A 22,283-nucleotide genomic window follows, 5' to 3' on the forward strand; every position below is an offset into this window, starting at 1 on the left:
GACAGCAACATAGCAGCTCTTGCAGTGATAAGCAAGGAATATGGGCGTTCAGGATATGGTTTCTTATTCCACTCATCTTATACCCATCATAAGCTCAAAACATCTCTCTTAGTAATCACATTATTTGGAGGCAGAATAACTCTTCCTAGATTGTCTTTACAAAAGGAGCAGTAAGAAGTCCATTAATGTAGCACATAGGATGAAAAGCCATCTAAAAGGCTTCTACTTATTTTAGCAGTTTTGACTAAAAAATGATTAGCAGAATCACTTTGCCAGTTCAGTTGAAAAGAACCAAGAATATTTTGGAAACAGAGCTTCAGGAGCCCATCTCTGACATTCCCATTAAAATGGTGGCCTGAATACTAGCAGTACTTTTTTTTTTGCAAGTGTCTAAACAAATAGAGTTTTAATGGGCATTGAGCAGTAGCAGCATTTTCAACATATTATATTTGCTGTATTTAGCACTTTTTAACTAAATTCTGTCTCCCAGTAAAGTGACTATCTTGTGGTTAGCATGACTACCCATACACAGAGCATTTCTAAAGGGAATTACATATTGTTGTTTTATCTCCATCGTAACATTATCATATCATTTTCAGTATCAGTCAGCACCAAAGGTTTAATGCAGGTCACAGACAACAAGCAGCAGGCCTACCTCTATTGCTTGCTCCAAACAATGTATTGTTTCATATTTATACATCCTTAAAATTTTATCTTCACTTAGCTATACTAAAAGTACCACTCCAGAATTTAAGTTCAGATTGAAAAGGTTATTGATGACTTGAACAAAAAATAACCCCCCAAATTCCTTTAACTCCCACAGGAAATCATGTTTTGTCCTGAATTAGTGTTAATGAATACTTATATTAGAGGACACCATATTTGACAAACCAGTTATTTAATGTTCAATATTATTTTCAGCAGATGAAGAGGTAGGTATATTTCCACAAGAAAAAAAAAAACAAAACAAAACCAAAAACAAACAAAAAAAACCAAAAAACCCCAACTGTAACAGACACTCAAATCAAGTAATGTCTGAAAAGTCAAACACTGTTCTGAAAGCACATAATGTGTCTGAAGATACTCTCCAAGGAGGACAAGAAAAGTTGCACATTCTGATTAGATAATACACCATAATTTCAAATTTAATAATTTTCTGGAAAGAAAACACAAGTATCCAAATGCAACTTCCTTCCCCTCCCTCCCCCAAAGAAATGTGGGTGCCAACAAAACTGCCTGTATCAATGGTAGTATTAACTTTTGGACTGCTAAACATGGAATCAACTGCAATTCTTCCTTACATTCACCAACACCAGCAGTCTACAAGTTTACACAGAGACCATATGCATGATAATTACATAATTACGATAGAAATTCAACTTTAGTGTTGCTCTTAGAACAATCTTCATAAATAATGAAAATATCTGTGTTCTAGCTCTTCAGTAACCTAAGGTTAATTGGTACAGATAGTGTTTTTTTCTTCCTTTTATAAACCAAACTGAAGGTTCCTCTCTGTCAACAATGGTTAAGGCCTGGATCAAGTTACTCTCCTTTTGCTTTTCCCTTTTTCTGCTTTTTTCCATTTTCCACTACTGGATTATTTTCTGGTTTGCTTACTCCATTTGCAACAGCACCATTTGCTATTTTGCCATTCTTTACGGGTTCCTTGGGCAGCTTATATGTCCGATAGTAGAAGTTACCAAATAGGAAAATGAAGGTGACAGCATAGAAAATTACACCCCAGTGCATCCATTTAGGGAAAGGACAATCAATATAAATAGACAAGGCTGTGTGGCCAATAGTCACATGGAACTGCACCTGAAAGACAGAAAATATAGAATCAAAGAGGTCTGGATGCATTCCGTGGGTCCGACTGTACCAATATATACTGATGCATTAAGTTATGAAAACTGCTGCCGTATTTGGCTGTCACATCACGCATGCACACAAATGCTTGACCAGGGACATCAAATTTATTTCAGTACCTGGCACGAGTTTTCAGAAATAGGAAAATGAGATCTGGATTTTCTCTACTTTTCAAACATGTTTTTGTGATTCAGTTGAAACAAAGTAGTATTAGACTTAACTCAACTCTTATCTATGCTGCATATTTTTTGAGACATGGAATAAACACCTCCATGTCCAGGAAGTATTCTAACTTGAGCTGTGAGTATCAGACAGCTGAGAACTATTGGAAGGAGCAGCATCTGTTCCAAAGCTCTGCAAATGCAAATTAAATCAGAGGCGATACCTCTTGAGGTAAATGGAGAAATATTACTTACCAATTGCAATATGGTCAAGTATCGTTTCCACCACAGGTATTTCTGAAATTTAGGGCCACAGGCAGCTAATCCATAATACATGTACATAATGACATGAATAAATGAATTCATCTGAGCTCCAAAAAAAGCTGTCCAGGAAGAGAATGGAAGATTGTAATGTAATTTAAAAAAAAAAAAAAAGGGAGAAGTCTTCTCTAGTATTATTCATGTGATAGTAAAAGTTATAAAGTGCAGGACATGTCAGGATTTCATCTTTGAAATATTCAATAGTATAGACCTGAATGCCAACACGTGCTGATACAAATAACCGTTCATGCAAGTATTACATCACATCTTTCACAGAACTGCTTAAGTAAAAGTTTTTAATAAGATTTTTGCTGAAAAGACATAAATAACATAGATTCCATACTAGTTATTGTAGTATAAGTGCAATTGTTTTGCTAAAGGATTATTAAAAGCTCTATTTGACAAGTATAAAGTATCGGATTCTGAATTTAAATCTTTTGAAGTGTGTTTAGATGCACAAGTTTCACTACTCAGCAAGAAGTCAAGAAACTCATGCATAAGTCTGCTTAAATAGGCCAAAAAGAAATCATACAACGCAAAACTTCACTTGTGGTTATAAGACATTCAAGGGCATTGCCAAATGAGTTTGTCTAAATTGCTCATCCTTAGTTTCCTTGTTCATGACTTAAAATATCCAGCATTCTTCAATATATACATGTATGGTATAACTTCTTCCAGAACAATCCATGCTGGAAACAAAGATGACTGTTCTATTTGCATTAAGATCTCTTTGCTCTGTCCAGATTAGCAATCATTTAGCAGAAACAAATCATATCTTGTTAAGTTATTCTTACACTGCCAGAGAGGCTCAAAAAGGCTCTGACATATAAGATTGGGGCAACACAGACAATAGCTGCTGACATCAGGCAGCTCAGATGCCTGTGTGGTCTAGACCCTGTTATAATAGGGTCTAGTTTATAACAGATCTGTGTATGTAAGCAACGTGTTGTTAACTAGAAAACAAAAGAACACAGATCTATCCGTATTTATGCAGTTGCTTTACACAAATGCAGAAGAGTAGCCACTGCTTTTCCTTTTGCAGGGGTTAGAAACTAAGAGGCAGTGTTACAACACCAAAACTTGAAATAAATTTGGAAATAGTTGCAACTGTTGTATTGAAAACTGCTGATATTCAGCACAAAAGGTCTGAAAAGGCAACAAGGGATAGGGCATTTTGAGATATGCAGGGAATTTCTAAGTAAGGTTACAAGTAAGCAACCAGTCTTCAATAAACTTATTTGATGGGTGCAGTGGCTGATAAAGATCAGGAAAAGGCTGGTTGAGTACCTGCATCCTGCGGATTACTTGGAAGTAATTCAAGGATAGTCAGAGATACGAATTTTAAATATTTCTTCTTTTGAATACAAGTAACCACTTAGTACAAGATATCTACAGTTTGGTGTGGCAATTACTATATGTTATTTTCAGTGCCTTAAGCCTACAAAGCAAAGTACAAACAAAAAGGTATTTTCCCTGAATTCTCAGCTCTGTAGAGCTTATAATTTGAGAGAGATGAGGCAAAACAACAGGAATAAGAGTATAATGCAGGCAAGGATTTGGTAAGTACAATGGAATAAAATTATTTGATGGGGCTTTGGAAAGGAAACAAGGGAAAAAAAGGCTGATAATGAATTATAGACTTGTGTCATTATGAATAGGTTTTCAAAGTTAATTGACAGATTCATTGGCTCACCTTCAGGGGAAGGTTTCAGAATTTTATACATGCCTCTTTACAAAAAAGAAAGCAAACCCAAAACTCAGATGCAATGACAAAATAATGCTTCCATTAACTCCATTACATTTGCACACAGATTGTGGCATGTAATTAGATTTTGCAGTTCTCTGTATCTGCAAAAATTAAAGTTAGGCAAGACTCATTCATCTTTCTATTTCATACAGAACAAGGATAATTTTGAAAACAGAACTTCGGGCTTGCAATTGATGCCCATGAAAGAAAAAAAAAAAAAGGTTTTGCAATTCATTAGATTATTGCCCTGTTATCTTTTCCTCCCCCACATTTCCCACACAGGAAGACTGTATCACTAAGCTATGGCACTGCTTCAGTGCTATTTAAACAGTCTTGTATATTATAATGTTAAGTCTCCAAAAACTTTTTTCCATTGCTCCCAAGCAATAACCATTGTCCCTTGTGTCCAGTCAAAAAGGTATGGGAGGAAGGGAACTCACCTTGTCCACCAGCAACCCACTTAATACCAATCCACCACAAGGTAAACATGGTGAAATGGTGATAGACATGAAGGAAACTGATTTGGTTAAATTTCTTCCTCAAGATGAAGAATACTGTATCCAAATACTCAATTCCTTTAGAGACATAATACCACCATAACGCAGCAGCTATCTGCAATGAAAAAAATAAAAGAAAACACAGAAGTTTTAGTGATTCCAAGCTAAATGGAACAAGGTCCTCTGCTGCAAGAGAAGGATACCTCTTCCTTCCCCAAATCCTGCTAAATGTTGAGGTAGTCATGAAACATCTGATGATATGAGAACAACAACAAAAGCAATAGTCCATTTCTCTATTCTGGACATATAAGTGTTACTCTGAGACTGCTGCTCACAAATCACAACTGTAAAAAAGAGCTAACATAATTAAAGCTGTGCCACCTCTGAACAATCTACCAGTTAAACATAGAGTTTGTGTCCTCGTTCTCTATCCTAAGCTTTGCATAGAAGACTACTACGGGGCTTCCCGTACTAAGGAGGCAACACTTTGATGTGGTCAGAACAATGAGGCAAGAACATTATGACAAAATGAAGGTGCAAAGGTCGAAGCCTTAACATAAGGTTCTTTCAGTAGCACAGGCATATGAGTGGGAAGATACCAAATCACTCTTACAAGCTAGGTGCAGTACGGATTTCATACCTCTCAGCTTCTTCTGGCCTGCTCAGAAACCCCCTCTGGAAAGCAGTGTTCCCCCACTGGCTCTGCGCCATTCAGGAAAGAGAAGAAATGACACCATGGGAGCCACAAAAGCTGCAGAGATATAACCCATCTATCCAACAAGGCAGCGCTACACACCTAAAATTATTTTTCTAATCCACCCATCACAGTGAATCTTGCCCAAGATGCAACATAAACATGGCTTTCTGCTGATATCAGGATATTGTTTTACCAGGAAAAGCTCAGAAGCTCTGCACAGCAATTTGCTAATACTGTAATATGGGAGTATGGTGGTGGCAGGTGCTCCCTTCCAGGTCCCAAAGCACAGCAACAAGTCTAGTTTCTGGCATCATAAGTCATCTAGCTTGTTATGCAAGGGTGGGACCAGAACATATCCCAGATGGTGACTCACACAGAGAATTTAAAATAAAAAAATAAAAGGAAAGTTGGAAATGGCACCGCCAGCAAGGAAAGCTGGCAATATCACAACACACCTATTTGTAAGAAGAAGTTCACCTGGTCTTTCAGGACTCATCTGATGGCAAATCAGTCTTCTTAACATGGTGTGAAATTACTCCACCACCCCCTCAGTACTCAGGGGAGACAGAAGAGAAAAATTTAAGAGAGCAGTAGCTTCCCTTCCTAAATACAAACACACTGTTAGGCTAGTAAAAGAAAGGGGAATCAGGAAAACGAGCAGTACAGAGCAATGCTGCAGCCCTGCATGGGGTTTTCCTCTGTGTCCCCAAACCAGCAGGAAAGGAATGCATCTCTCCTCAGAATCAGTTTGCCACAGCCATAATTGTACCGGTGAACATTTTAGGAGAGATTACAGCAGAAGCAAAAAAGCAGCATGGGAGCAGAAGAGTGCCGCAGATCTGCATTGCAGACTCTGCAGTGTCCCAGAGGGACAGCACAGCTTGCTGTTGCCAAACTGCAGGCTTCTATGCATCCATTAATGAACACCCTTCTCATTCCCTCGAAGCGATTTAGCCTACTTCAGTTCTCAGGAAGAGAAGACAGATTTTGTCAATTGTATATAAAAAGATACTAATATCTGTCAAAGTTGGAGAGAGGCTTAATGACAGAAAGCAACTCCTACAGATCTTGAAGTTCCCAGACACACAGTCAAGCTGCAAGAACCATCAATATATATGCGTTGCTCAATATCCAGTACAGTTCTGCCTCTGGGACAGGTAATCAAGTGTTTAATAACACCCACATCAAGGTTTTGTCTCACACCCAGGGATTAGCATAACAGTTCAGCATCTTTTACAGATCTTTGCTAAAGCTGCATCTCTTAAATAAATTAAGATAAGCATTCTTTCATCTTATGAGTTAACAATAAACACTTTGGACTGTATCCACAGAATGACAAGCCAGCACTACAATACTCAAGCTCTTACTTCCTTTTGAGAAACTTTTAAATCATCCATAAGTCAATTACAAGCAAACTACCATAAAATCTCTTATAAAGCTGATATGCATTTTGTTAAAGAAACAGAGGAACAATAAGCCAAATAGCCAGTTTCCTGTATGACACAGAGCAAAATGGAAGCAGACAAAAATCCAACAAAAAACCTTGTTTTAGGCTCAAGATGCCACAGGTTCACTATACATACCTGGACAAGTCATTTAACACACCTCGTTCTTTTGAATTCTACCTACCTTGCACAGAAAGCAATTACAGCCCATGGATCAAAATCAGTTGAACTTTTGATCAAAATGCTTCTATCACTTAAGAACAAAAATAGCCTCAATTTCTTTGCAGGATTATACCTGCTGATTTTTGTGTTCCTGTATTTTTTTTGCCCTGACAGCTCTTCTGCCCTCTTCCTATCATCAAACTTTACTAAGTTTGTTCTCAAACCTGACAGGTTTCATGTACTGATGACATGTTTCAGCGCTCCCAATGACTTAGGCAGATGTTTTGATCATTAGATTATAGATGCAGAAAAAAATGAAACATATGTTAAGTCATTTGCCCAAGGCCATCCATGCAATCAGTAACAGAGGACAGAACTAAAGTAGAACAATGCACCAATATGTAAGCTATGATGGGAGCAGATGGCTACTGTTAAGCAACTTCTGCAAAGCACCAGAACTTCGGACCTGACCTGTGGTCATTCTTTGGATACAGCATGAAAGATTTAGGTTAAAAGAAAATATGCATTAAAAAGGCATATACCTGAAATGAGTAACACTAGTCACAACTATACTTTTTTTGGCAATTTTTATGTGTACCAATTTAAGTCTGTTGAAACACCAGACAGCACAGAAAGATTACATTACAGCGCAGGATTAAGGGGCGTCAATAAGAGCCCCAGCTGCATGACCTCTGCCTGCTGCAGGGTGTTTGAACTGAGGGCTGTTTTAACGTGAGACTCCATTCCTGCACCCTCCTTCCTCATTTCAGGTTGGAGACAGTTATCCATTACGGAGTCTGAAGGGACAGATACTTCTTAGAAGATACTAAGTAACATGAAAAATTAAAGTGGCTTTTAAAGAGAAATCTTCCCTGCTTCAGATACAGAATTTTGTTTACAGGACTATCAAGTCTATTTTGTTAAGTCAAATTCCCTTTCACAGGATTTTAAAGTAAAGTATTACATTTATTACCTAAGAGGAAGCTGCTCAAGCTCTAGACATAAATACAAACAATGCAGATTACAATTACAATAAAGAAGACAACCATAGCTCAGCTTTATTATTACAATCAGCACAATTAAAACTAGGAACTAACTAATTCACACAGCCCCAGATTCCTAATTCTCAGCTCTTCAGAAATGCTAATAAAATAAATTAACCTGGGCCTGGGAAACAAGGACACACAAATGTAACCAGAGGGGGGACTACTTACAGACACTGTCGTGTCTTAAGTTAGGTAGTTTAGGAAATTGTTCACTCCAAATAAAAGAGTTCTCCAAAGCATGGATTTAAGACCATGGCCCTTCACTCTTCTCAGCTTCCTGCCAGCAGTCAGTAAGGTGGCTACATACTACCCCCAGAAGTCTTTTAGAAGGGAGTTTATTTTTGCAAGTATTTCTGCAACTGTGGAATCTAATTTCCATCCCTGCTTGCTCCAATCGTCCATTGCCTAAGTAGAACAAGATTAACAGGTGTAGGTAGGTTCAAAACAGTAAGTAGGACCAATTTCATACTGTGTGTAAACTACCTACAGAATTGTCAGTGAAAGCCAGAAGTTTGATAGAAGTTGAAGAAAACTTACAGACAAATCAATGGAAGAATAACCCCCAAAGCTGGCAAAACAAAGAGGCTTTGTCTGACTTAAGAAGTCTGTGAGTTACAGATTGCTGATGTTGCCAGATGATACAGAGGAAGTGCCAACACATGCCCTTACACTGTCCCCTTGAAATCATTGGCTTATTGTCTTGATATATGATGTGGGTTAAAGAAGAGAGGAAAGACATTCTCTGGCACCTGGGATAGCAAACTTTATATACATATACATACATACATATATATATATATATATACACATATATATATATACACACATACACTTTTTTTTTTTTAACTGTTTACCACCTCTCCATACTCCCTTGAGGAGTTCTTGAGGTTTCTTAACCCCTCATTTTGAGCAAGAGCTTTGCTTAAAAAGTGCCATTAAGTGGCAACATCATAGCAGCACATTCCCAAAAAGACAGAAACAAAGTTCATACCAGGGCTTCTATATTGCCATTTAGACTACCACATGCAACTAGTTTCACGTTTCTCAATATTTGTTCCAGTTTTCTAAGCCCCACAATGAAGTCATACATGAAGCTATGGCTTTCCAGAGCATGTTCCATAATGCCTTCTGGGCTCAGCACTCCTTTTATGTGAGATCGTCCCAGCCTCCTTTATCTGACTAATAACAGAATTTATTTACTCATTCTCTTACAAATAAAGTTATTGCATTTGTAATTAATTCTACTGTTGCAGTACAGCACTCCTCTTCAGAGAAAACCCTGTGCCAATAGATACTAGATATTTAGTATCTAGATCTATTAAAAGGGTGTGACAGATGTGCTACTAGGTTTATCAACTCTAAACTCAACCTGCAAACAGAAGCCGACACATACTTACATTTTAAAATTGCTTTTGCAGGCTTATATTACAAAAATTATAGTGAAAGGAATCTTGAGAAGGTCTGGGTTTGTTTGTTGTTGTTTTTTGTTTTGTGGTGGTTTGGTTTTTTTTTGTCCTACAGTGTCAAAATCCCAAAACATACCTTTCTAAATGCAGAACACAATACACTGTAAAGCAGGCCAGAAATGTATCTTTGACTCTTTAGTTACATAAAGCACACTTACTGCAAGTGTAGTTTTCTACTTGTCACTTACCTAAATTGAGAACTCATTCACAAGAACTACCAGATATCAATCAAGATAAGGGTCTTGACTGATAACATACTATACAGTTGCTGCAAGAACTTGAGAGAACTCCATTTTCCATGCTTCCTCAACTCAGTTGTAAACTGAACATATTACAATTTAAAACTTTAGAAATAAAGTTTATGCAAATCAAGAAGTTTGCAAAAACTTAAAAAAAAAAAAAAAAAAATATCAGGAAATCCAAAGAGTAAATACTGCTAGAGCAACGTTTATTTTCTGGAGATATCATATGCAATAAGGCACGAAATTTTGCCTTTGTTTCATTGTATAATAATACTTTGTCATAATGAACAGAAGAGAATTCTTTTGAGTAGGTCTGACCCCTTCACAGCCTTCCACAAACAAGTGCACCTAAAAGTGAGGCTATGAAATAGAATTTTTGCATGCTAAAAGTCATTAGCACTTGTACTTCATTAATATAAAAATTCCTTCCATATATGCCATTCCAGACCTCAGTGTCATCCAGCTGCGTGCAAGGGCATTCTATTTTGCTTATCTATTGGAAAAACCCTGTCTAGCATTTGTTACACTTAGCTAGATTCTGGTTTTAAACAAAATTATTAACAGAATTATTCTAGTGACTCAAATAGTGAGTGCACAGCATGGGGAAAGGTAAAAGATAGGTGACTATTATAAGGCAAATAAAAATCTACACACAGAGTTGTTCTGCAATATCAGCTGTTACACATAAGGTGTAAGACTCAAACGCATCCTTTTCACTACCACCCCTGTTGCGTGCACAAGCTTCTGAATAATACTACGCATGAATAGCCACCTTGTAGACAGCCATTTTTTGACATGTGTTATAAATATTAAATGTATTTATACTATAACACACTTTAATTATATTTTCAGGAACATGTTCTAATCTGTAGATGAAACCTGCAAGAACAGCTGAGAGATTTTCAAGTGTCAGCTCTGCTGGAAGATAAGGCTTAATACATGAGCTAATCAACAGCATTACGGAAATTAACACGCATTTGCACTTCTATTTTAATTTGAATGCTTTCCAAAAACCACATATTTGAATTCTAAGCTTCTACAATGAAATGTACTGATAATACATTTGCCAGAAGCCAGCAAGACCTCATGAAGCCAAACATGGGTAAGGGAGACAAAAAGTTGCCTCACCAGTAAGAGTGAAGTGCAACCACACTATATGCTGATAAATCTTCCTTGCTTTGATCTAGCTAAAATACTACTTTACTGTGGTTACCCTGGTATCATAAACTTTTGCAAGGTCTAGGAAACGAAGTATGCATACGATATTTATCTTGGATTGTACAACCACAGATGAAGCCAAGGATGGTATCTTCAAGACTATCCTTACTTGTAGCAGTAAGATGAAAGTTAATGCAAATACATTGATGCACTTTGATTAAACCTGCTGTGTGCAATATATTCAAACCTGAAGTGGTCTGTGAGAATATAACGGGATACACTCATGGCTGACAGCAGAACTTTGGAAACACTGTTTTCAGACAAGACTTAAATGATCATGTAGTGCTATATGTTACACACATTCATATCCAAATACAAAAAAGAAATACTCACCCTAACTTCATAAACATTATCTGAATAATCCACAGTCTGGCAGACATAGCTGTAACCGCGAGCTCTTGATGACAAAAACAGCTGAAAATATTAAAGTCATATATGAAGGGAAAGATACTATATGAAATACGTTCATAACAATTATTAGCAAATTTCTTACTACATCAAACTTACCTGAAGAGAAATATTTAAAATACCCTTACCAGTCCTGAGAATACTAGTGAAGTAAGTCAATATTTAGTCCTAACAAACTTTTGTTACACAGTAGCTATTTTTTTCTTGTAAATTAAAAAGAAAGCACTTTTTCCCTGCGTGTATCTGCCCAGATAACTAGAGCCCTGTACAAATAAGTAAGAATTCCAGTGTGACCTTAAGCTATTAAAATATGAGTATTCCCTCGGACAGCTCTAGCTTCAGAGACAGAAAATACCTAATTGTTTCACTATGAATGACAGAAATGCTATTCCCATGATGGATTCGAGAGAACTCTCTCCTAGAGACAGGGATTAGATAATGTGGATCTACTGTTCTCTAAAACAGTATACCAATCAAAATCCAAGGGAGGGGGAAATAAAAAAGGAACCAACCCTGAACAGCCAATGCTGAGCACCCATATAACATGTTGAGAGAAACTGCATGAAGATAAGTTCCCCGTTTCACGCCAACAGAAAGAGCATAAAGCACATGGAGTGCTCCTGTAGGGCCACTCCAAATAAAGCATGTTGCAAGAACCTGAACAGGAGATAAACTTGATGTTTGAGCAAGTTCCCTTTGGAAAGAAGAACACTTGCTTAATGCTGTACAAGGTTCAAATTCTAATCTTGACATTCAATGATGTTATGATCCAAGATTGTTTAAAGTCAGGTAATCTCACCCTGTTAAGAATAAAAAAAGATGGCAGTGGAACAGACATAGCCTGTAAATTGTGAGTTGTAAAAGTAAAGAAGGGTGATATAAAAAGATCTCCAAAATAAGCATTGGTAGGCATTCACTATTCTTACTGCTAATCTGACTTCCATCTTATTTAAACTGAACTCAAGTTTACTTTGGTATCTCATCTTGCACACAATACTAGGATATCCAGATAAAACCAATACATAAAACCTTCTGAAAATCTGGACTTACTTCTGCACGTCTGTTAAAGTAGGGAAGTGAAAGAACTGTCCACAGAAATGACTCTAGGAAAGAAATTGAACTACTACTACATCATCCAAGTCCATTTACAAGCTGCTGTAACACCACTGTTCCCTAGCGTGGTCCCACACAGGTACGAGCACATTTGATAGTATCAGAGAAAAGCAGGGAACAGTTTGGTCCACACTGTTACAGAAACCAACCAATAACTACTGTAGCCTGCTGGGTAATTTGACCAAGGCTCCCTTGGCAAAAGGCAGTAAACTGACTTCACTAGACTGCTTCCAAGTAGAATAAGAAATTCAAGGTTTTGTGGCAAAACAGGAGATCCATCTGGGACTTCTGCATGTTCTAGGCAAAATTTGCTCCTAATTTGAATCTGAATTTGAGTCCACTAGACAACATAGGAGTACTTAATGAACTTACCATTTTAACATAAGTTATCACAGATGAACAATACAGCTTGCCACCAGGATGACTATTTTAGCAACATTTAAAGGAATTTAACATTCAAATTCTGTTCTCAGCAATACCTGGAAACTTCACAGTCACTCACAAAACATAATCTGTGTATAATTTTACTCATAACAATTACATTGCTCAAGCAAATTACAACAGTGGCACACTGGTATTGTACACCCCACGTAGACTGAAGCAGAAGTTGTCCTGTTAAAGGGAACAACTGAAACTTGAACACCTACCTCCTATCAGCCTCTAAGATCAAGAGGACACTTCTTGTAAACGTCATATCCATAGTCTTAACATCTACTGAATAACAACCTGCTATTTGAAATAGCAGGAAACAAGAACCTCTGTGTTTTAAGTTATGAGCTTTCAGTCTATCAGCAGCAAATGTGTATTTGCAGTCCCATTAACGTTTATATTAATTTAGTGATTTGGAAATGCCATATGAACACATATACTATAAGCAACACAGGTTTGAAAAATCATTGACCACAAGTCTGTTATAATTCAGCTTATTCCTTTAATTTGGTTTGTTTTGTTCATAAGTGAAAAGGACAAACATGGCAAAAACATGGCAGAATTCATTTCAGAGGAGTGTCAGTTTTAACCTGCTAAAATGATTGGATTTCTTCCATTCCCACAACTATCCTTGAGAGTCATTATTAAATTCTGTCATACTTGGAGTATTTTACTACTCAGTTGAATACTGCAAGGAAACAATTTAGACAAAATGATGACTGAGGTGTGATGGCTAACATTTTACTGTACCATGTCTTAAAAAACTGCTGAAATCTGTTAATGATTTTATTATAGAAGCTCTAGGGATGCAGATCATCCTCAGACATGCCATGCTTTCCTGGCACAAGTATAGAACAGACCAGCCAGAAAAAAAAGAGCTCTGCAATGCTGTAATTTTAATTGCTCTGTTCATTTGTTTACTTTTGGAAATGGATTTTGCAAATTTATGATCGGAGATCTTCCTGGAAGAAGACAATTCAGATGAGCAAAGTCACAGCAGTGTAAACTACTCCTTAGCATCAGCTGTATTCTGGACAGCTATCCTTGAAACATCATTACCAAACTGTTAAGTAATACCACTTAGCTACTACTAAAGAGCTGATCCACTGCATTGTTACTAGTCATTTCCTCTGTACAGAAAACCTAAAAAGGGAAAAATGCAGCAGCACTGAAATTTATTAAAATTAACATTCTCAGAACTTTGCAAACCAAATATTAGAAAAATGTGTCCTTTTATTTAAAGATATGGTTCACTTCATTTTTATTCTTATTCTAAAAGATAACTTACAGACAAGATACTTTTCCTCACTACATACAATGGACATCTGAATCTGAAAAATATCTGAAAAATGATAAACACATTGAAGGCATCAAACAGCTCGATTTCTAACAAGAAGTGTTCTGACACCCATTAAAATTATTAAAAAGGAAAAAAAATCAGTTACAAGTATTAAATCTCTACAGATTTTAGTTAATCTGTCCAGTGTTTACACCAACATAAATCTAACAAGAACTTGGAATAGCTAGTACACAATTCTTTCTATAGACTCATTCAGTGCATTTATTCTTAAACAGAATATACCTAGCTACAGAAATACATTAAAGGTGAACTCAGCTTTAAATGTCTGTGCAAAACATTCACTCTCAATAGAGATGATGAATATGTAAGATTATTTTCATTTTGCAAACTGTAGACAGCCTCAGACTTAAATAGGAATTCCCTCCTGTGAGAGGGCATACACACCTCTTTAAAAATGAAGAAGTTGAGCAGAACCATCCCAAAGTTGTAAACAACCAACAGGAAACGTAACTGGAAGGGCTCTCTTGTCTTCATCCATTTGGGGCCCAGCCAGACAGTGAGGAGATAAATAGTGCTTATAGTCAGTGTTGGAAATGGAGACTGCATCAAGGGCCAATCATCAACACGTTTGTCTGAGGAGGGTGAAGCAAACAGAAGGAGTCAACAAGATCTGAACAAAATATGTTTCATTGTAATTTTAAGCATTGCATTTGTTAAGTATTATTCTCTCCTGCAATAGATGTATCCGATAGTAGAAACACAATACACTCGTTCTTTCTAGGAAGTTTAAAGAAAATAGTTTTTTAAAAAACACACCACTCTATCACATTACCTCACACAGACATTCATTATGTGATGCAAGTTCCATTGTCCTGTTCTACAATCCAAAACAGTAAAGCAAACAGAATCACATAAGCCCAAACCCAACACACTAATCCCCCAGAAAACAATTTTGCTTATGATGAACAGTGACTGCAGTGGCAACATAACAAAATATTCTACAACATGACAAATGAAAGATACACAAATCTGGCAAAACACTGATAAAATTAATAGTTTTTATTAGTTTAAAATTGGGTACTAAAACGTCTCCAATTAATTTTATACAGGTTGTACGATGCTAACCAAGTACCTTTGCTATTTGATGTAGGTCAGACTCATATGTTTCAGACACAATACAAACATCACTGGAAAACAACTAAATAGAAGAGATTAAAGGGATGGTTCTAGGTAGTGAAATCTGTGCTGCAGAATGGGAGACAAAGGTTTTGTTTACAGTCTACTTCATTCATTCATGGGATCCAGAGACACACATACTCTAGTGCCCAGAATATGCTATATTAAGTTCTGGATCTGTAAACAAACAACAACAAAACAAACAAAAAACCCAACCCAAACCAACCAAACAAAAAGAATCACTCTTGGCCTGATGAACCAGTGACATCTAGGATTAGAAGATGGCACTGCTACAGTGACACATCCTTACACAGGTGCTTCCTTCCCCCACCATATGAAGGCTGAACTCTAGTTATAGCAAGAGATAAAAGGCAACTATTACATAACTATCGATACTTCAGGTATTGCACAGCGCTATGATACTAACTGGATTATTTGCCAGATGCTTAGACCAGTCGGAGTTCAAATGGAAATCACACAACAGTGCTCCTTGGGAAGCTCAGACATCTAAACCACCTGCCTTCAGTCATTTGTGGGCAAACTCACAAATAGCAACGCAGTTGCCCACAGACTTACCTAGAGTGCAAGTTTATTTCAGATAACTGTTTTTCTTCTTGGTAACCTGAAGACAGTGTGAAAAAAAAAACCAACCTATCCATAAATTCATTCCCAATCCTAGGCAAACCAACAGGTAAGTTAGAAAATTCTACTTATCTAAAAAATGAAGAGCCCTGATGCAACGAGTGAAATATAGAACAACAATACCATTACTTCTCCTCCACTTCTTTCTTGTTTCCTTAGTCGCCCTTAAGATCGTAAATTAGAACCTCACTTTAGAAGCAGATTTCATGAGACTCTCTATTCTAACAAACACCACATGTTGTGATCTACAGAGAGACAATGTGCATGGCCCTGACTCTTCTTGCTTCCAGCTGATTTAACAATACTTGATCTGCACATTGCAAGTAAGATGCTGGGAAGCCTAAAAAGAAATGCAAAAGAAGCCAGCCTAGCTGCTTCCATTATGACTGTTCATACCAGAAGTGAGAAGTCATCCTAATGCATGGAAACCTCCAGCAAGGCTGATGCTGCCAGAATGACAGGAGTCAGCCTTGTGACCACAGCCACCAACAGAAGCCAAGGGCAAGACAGGGCAAGGAGAACAGGGAGGAGTGGCAAAAAAGTCAGAGGGATTGACTGGAGAAACACAGACAGTGAAACAGAACTCAAGAAAGTGGGAGCAGACAGTTGCCTCTTACTTTTCAGCAAGTTCCTGGAACAGACACTTCTATTACAATACAATGTACTCTCTGTCAAACATGAGAACAATTGCTTTATACTGTAAGTACAATGTCTTGGAATGTAAAGAAACAGCCCCATTTGCCAGACCTCACAGAATGCTATTTATTGAAGCTGAAATCACACTGCTGCATTGCTATTATGACACTGCTGTCTCCCTTACACTTCAGTTCCTGCTTCTTTTTATAACAGCAATTGCTCTACCAATCTGAATTTTAAAATAAAAGATACTACCATTTAAAAGACAAGAGACATTGAGAACCACAACATCCACCCGATATGAAGTAATGAGCAAAGACATATCTGCACCAAGAGAGAAGAAAGGTGCCACTTAATTGAGACAATGTGTGACGTGCTTTAATCAAATCTGCATCTCACTTCAGACACTTAAGAGTGCAAAGAGTGAAAAGCAGGTAAGGCAAAAGACCTGGCTGCTTTTCCAGCCTTCTTGAGCTAAGCAATATAAAGAGGTAAAGACATATTAGAGAATGTCCTCTATTTTCTAACCCAGCCTTCCACAGTATCCTGAATGCTAAAATGACAATACAAAAAAACGTGAAGAAGGAAGATTTGACTTTTTTACCTAGGAGGTGAATGTTACCACCCACTGCTGAAAACAGGAACCATGACCTATTCCAGATTTCTTTTTGTAGCAGGAGACAAAGACCTCTGAAGAGAAGAACAAGGATTCACTAGAGGGTGAAAAGAAAGCATCAGAACTGTAAACAACTGTTTCACCTACTTTCCACAAATACTACAAAGTGAAGAACTGGAGAAAACCAATAGATAAATTTAATTAACTCTGACAACAACATAACAGCACCAGGGCAGCTGTCACTAAACTTCCATACCTGTATCATGATTTCAGCCTGTTACTTTGCCTGTGCAGAGGCTTTCTGCACAGGGAGTCACCACATCTCTGAGACAAGTCCTGAAGTATTTGTACTAAAAACATAGCTTACTGATACAGACCACACAATACATTGCCCAAGGAATCTATCTGACTGGGATTTTGAGGGCCTGACCTCTGCTAGGACAGTTAATTACACTTTGAACACAAAATGCCTGTATGAGAGCAAATACAGTAGGCGATTCAGTTCTGGAGTACATCCTGGCCAAAACAGAAGCATATCAATAGTCAGAAAGTTTATTCTAATCCCTCCTGTGCTAAGAACAACATCTTGCATTTATTTTCAGGGCATCTTGGAGAGTCTGAACATGATAATTTTTTACTAATCTTGTGGCATGAGAAAGTATGCTACTATTAATCTGAGAACTTGCTAGATTTAGAAACTGTTTCATCACAAGACCTTGTCTAGATAATGCACAGTAACTTGTTCAGTTTTAAATCAGCTCCATACACCATTCTTGTTGCACAGGTATTACATTATAAAACCAATTTCATTTCAGTTTACCAGGTAAGCCTGCTTGTCCATCTTCTACACAGAAAATGGACAGTTACATGCAGACCCTGGTTCCAAGCTTCTTTTCACATACCCTCTTTCAAACCAAGATAAACTCAACCTCAAGTCATCCGCTTAAGTGACAAACCTCCCAAGCTATTCCAACACCCTCCCACTTCCCACCCTCTTTTAGTTAAAACAGCACAATTTTGTGTCCTACTTGCTACCTAGTGCTGATGACCACAAATTATTTCAGCAAATTACAGCGAAATGTGATTGCTTAATGGGACATATGAGTGCATTAAATCCTGAAGTACTTCACAAGCAATAGGTACATCATTGCCTGAAAGACAAAATAAGCTTGAAATAAAAAGGTTAGCTCCCTGAATTAAAAAATCCCTCCAACTGCTTTGAAGCAAAATGACCAATGCCTTTACCTGATTGGAATTGACAGAGACTGACTGAATCTTTCAGGGGATTAATGTGTTTGCCTTTCAAATCCTAAGACCCAGATTCTAATTCGATCACAAATAAAATGCCTATTGTGATGGCACAGCCTGTAGTACAGTGCTTTTTTTTTGTCAGGTGAGAGACGTTTTAGAACAAACATTTGAAGTTGCACTCAATCATAAAGGTGAATCCAGAACAGAGTAAGGCATCTGCCAACACGTTCCTAATAGAAAATTACTGTTATGTAAGGAAATAATGTGAAATATTTATAGAAACAAGGTTTTCCTGTCATTTTGTGTACATACGTTTTAAAGTTTCACATTTCAAGGAGAAGAGAAGAAACAGAAGAACGTATACTTTTTTTTAATAGATAAAAATAACTGAAATTGCCTTCAAGAACCTACCCTTGCAGGATTTAATTCCTTATGTGGGGCAATTCACAGGAAATACACACATAAAACCCTCTGATTTCTTCCTCCACAGCAAGACCAAGAGCAGGACCAGTGAAAAGGACTGAATACTCTACCTCAATGTCCAAAGAGGACATAATTAACCTATATTGAAATATGGAAAGCGAACGAAGATGCATTTCAATAAATAAGGCTGCACTGATGGCAATCTAGAGATAAAAATCACAAGAAACTTCTGTGAAACGTACTGTGTTTTAATATGTCCATGCTTCTGTTAAATGTGGTTCAGCATTTTCTTTCCAATAGAGAGTATTTTAGACAGTTAGATTTCCTGCATGCTACTGAGCCTATAATCTATATTTTTTCTTTCCTGAAGAAGTACAAACTTTAAAAATAAGCAAATGCATAACGCAGTTGCTCTTGCATTCATTAGAAGAAATCCTGAAACAATACAATGGTGACTATCTCTGTTTTTAATGTTAGTTTTAGAGGGAAGTATTTCATAACTAAAATACATAAATTCTGAAATTCCCTGCATTCGTATTAAATTCAAAGTCAATACTTAGTAAAACTTTATTTTTAGTTTAACAACATACGTGTTCCTTAGCTATAAGGTTGCTACTCACTAATTTATCTGGAGAGCCTTTCGAAGTTATTAATAGCTATTGATACTATTCTCAGCGCAAAGACACTTACAGTGCCAATCCAGCACATCCATCTGTCCAATTACATTTCTAAAGACACTGCAGAAATGATGGTGACTGTTTAAAAGTGGTTCTTACAGTGAGAGCTCTCTGAAGATCATGCTGTTTATTTTAACAAGTCCTCTCAAAGCCCAATCTCAAGCAAGATTTCTTTAAACAAGTGAAATACTAATTTCACAATATAAGGAAGGCAAACCAGTATTATCTAACTGGAGTATTCTTTTATGAACTACACTGTTTTAATTATCTAAGAACTTCACGTTAGCTCCACTAGCACTATAACTGAAGGATATTACAAAATGAAAACACATATCATATAAAGCAAACATTTGAGAAACATGACTTCATGCACCTTAAAATGTTTACTAAGCTTTCACATTAAATTCCTTTGCAGTATTTTAGTGGCCCCTCTTCCCTTTTTCTTTCTGGTTATGGATTAATATTCTACACAACATAGTTCTCTTTCTGCATTTGTATGAAAAATACCATCTTGGTCCTTTAAATCCTTACAAGCGAATACAAGGCTCTCTCTGCCTATATGACCACTGCAGACTGGCTCAGTTGAAAGTGAACTCGAATAACATCTACGTGTTTGGACCCTAGGCTTTTAAACTAAATGGAGTAATGCATCAGAATCACTTAAATGTACATTTACTGTTACCAGTTTGTAGAGATTCCAAGAAAAAAAGCTCAGTCTTTGACTAACTAAAATCTCAAAATGTACAAATAGAACAACAGCTGAAGCTATAAAATTATCCTATAGAACAGTACACAACTCACTGCATGTGCTGCACAACTTGAGATTGAACACTGTTGAAGTACATTGCAGAGTCAAAATTGAGAGGCCATATAACTTCGGATGAACACCTACAGGAGCTGAAATTTTCTATTCACTTATTTATTACAATTTTAATGGAGCAGTTTTCTTGGTCCAAAAAGACTGATTCTTTCAAAGGTCTTTAGTGCTTGAATTAACTTGTCTGCTCTGATATTGATTATTTATTGCGCATATTGCATTCTAATCCTCAATCACCCCAGTTTATCAAGTTTCTTTATGAGAAATCCTATGATAGGGGATTGAAGCTAGTGCACAAACTAAAATAACATGCCTGTAGCCTCACTCCTGTTTCAATCAAAAAAGCCTATGTCCTCCTAGGAGGGATTATGCAGAGAGCTGCTGCAGGAAAGCAAAAGGACTGGGACACCAGGAGCATCCTGTTTATGCTTCTTTCTTGCCTTTATCTCACCTATCATACTTGGCAATGCCTGCAGTTGTCTGGCACTGTGGGTATTTCTAAGGAGTCTGATCGGGTCAAAGATACCTGTGCCTAACTCAGGAACATTGCAATCTAGTATAATCTACAAAACAAAGGCCATAAAGCTCCCCCTAACTCACATTTTAGCTAAGAGATCTTCCTTAGAAGAATTTCCCATTTTACTATAGGATATGTCTTTTCAGAGGCTCAGAACCCAGTAGAACACATAACTGCTTGCTGTAAAATGTTAACTGACCCACTGCATAAGTTTGCTCCCTAAATCCAAACGAATTAATTAAATTTTAACCAATTTATGATACTTCTGTCTGCTAGACTGAATACGCAGCTTTTTTAGCAATTTTTTTTTCCTCCTCATTTGAGTAGTTATAAGCAGCTATCAGGTTGCTCGCTAGCTGCTTTTTTTAGATTTAAATAAACACCTTATTTCATTGATCTGAAGACATATTTTCCAATCCTCTAATAATTTTCATGGCTCTTCTCTGGATACTCTACAAACATTTAAATCAGCCTTGCACCTCTTAGGCATGGAAAATTAACTATACCAATCAAGTCACTATACCAATCAAGTCACTGCATATTCCCTCACAGAAGAATTCTGTATTATCACAATAACATCACAGCATCAGCAGCAGTTATGATTGGGGAAAAAAAAGACAAAGAGGTGAGTATATTTGGGTTTTTTGGCAATCATAACCAATAAGAGGTGAGTATGTCACTGCTAAAGCTAAGGATGACATACACACAATGTTATATGGATAAAGATTCCCAAAACCTGGCACAACAAAGCACAACAGCTGGCCTGATTTAGGTAATTTATTTAAATACAGAATAGTACAGAGAAAACATATTTACTTTGATCTTCAAGAACTAATGGAAGTATCTGAGTTAAGTGTTTTGTCTATCCTCAAGCTTTAACTAGCTAAGAACAAACTAATTTGTTTGGGCTGAGAACAAGAGACATTAAAATTCTCTGGCAAGCTATGAAACACCAAGCTAAAATGCAATAATAAAAATATTCAGCCTCAAGCACAATCCATAATGAAAGCATATACTCTGAAAAACAAAAGCCACAGATTTTAAAAGTTTGTAGACAAAGCTGTACAAATCCTGTTGCACTCAGAAAAGAGATATGCCTTCTTCAAACCCCAAAGGACTACAGATCAGACTAAGAGATACTACCTATAACCAGCTGTGGCATTGTTCTAAATTCTGGGGCTTTGAAATTGACTGCTGAGTCTTTTTTAAACCTATACAGATCAACATAAAATCAAAACACCATAGAGCTAAAAAGAGCATCTGCTGCAGCTAATGAACACCTGTGTAGTATGCATGTGTTTCATAAACTCCCATTAATGTAACAGGAATGCCTAATCCTAATTTGTTGTTAAAATTCAGACATATTTTAAATAGTATTCCCGTTATTCCAACTAGCACTCTAGTCTTCTT

The 22,283-nt window shown here is 37.0% G+C and overlaps 1 protein-coding gene across 1 annotated transcript in view; it reads right to left on the reverse strand.

The window, feature by feature from the left end:
- Positions 1–1,542: 1,542 nt before the first annotated feature.
- Positions 1,543–22,283, reverse strand: part of ELOVL4 (ELOVL fatty acid elongase 4) — a gene marked incomplete at both ends in the record, with an annotated part of 30,117 nt that continues 9,376 nt past the window's right edge. Inside the window, 5 exons of the mRNA XM_080342330.1 lie at positions 1,543–1,818; positions 2,283–2,410; positions 4,536–4,707; positions 11,202–11,282; positions 14,563–14,750. Of these exons, the coding sequence (XP_080198456.1) occupies positions 1,543–1,818; positions 2,283–2,410; positions 4,536–4,707; positions 11,202–11,282; positions 14,563–14,750 (845 nt within the window). The remainder of the gene's footprint in view (positions 1,819–2,282; positions 2,411–4,535; positions 4,708–11,201; positions 11,283–14,562; positions 14,751–22,283) is intronic.

The sequence above is a fragment of the Nesoenas mayeri genome (assembly GCF_963082525.1).
Source record: "Nesoenas mayeri genome assembly, chromosome: 3".
In the NCBI taxonomy this organism is placed as follows: Eukaryota; Metazoa; Chordata; class Aves; order Columbiformes; family Columbidae; genus Nesoenas; species Nesoenas mayeri.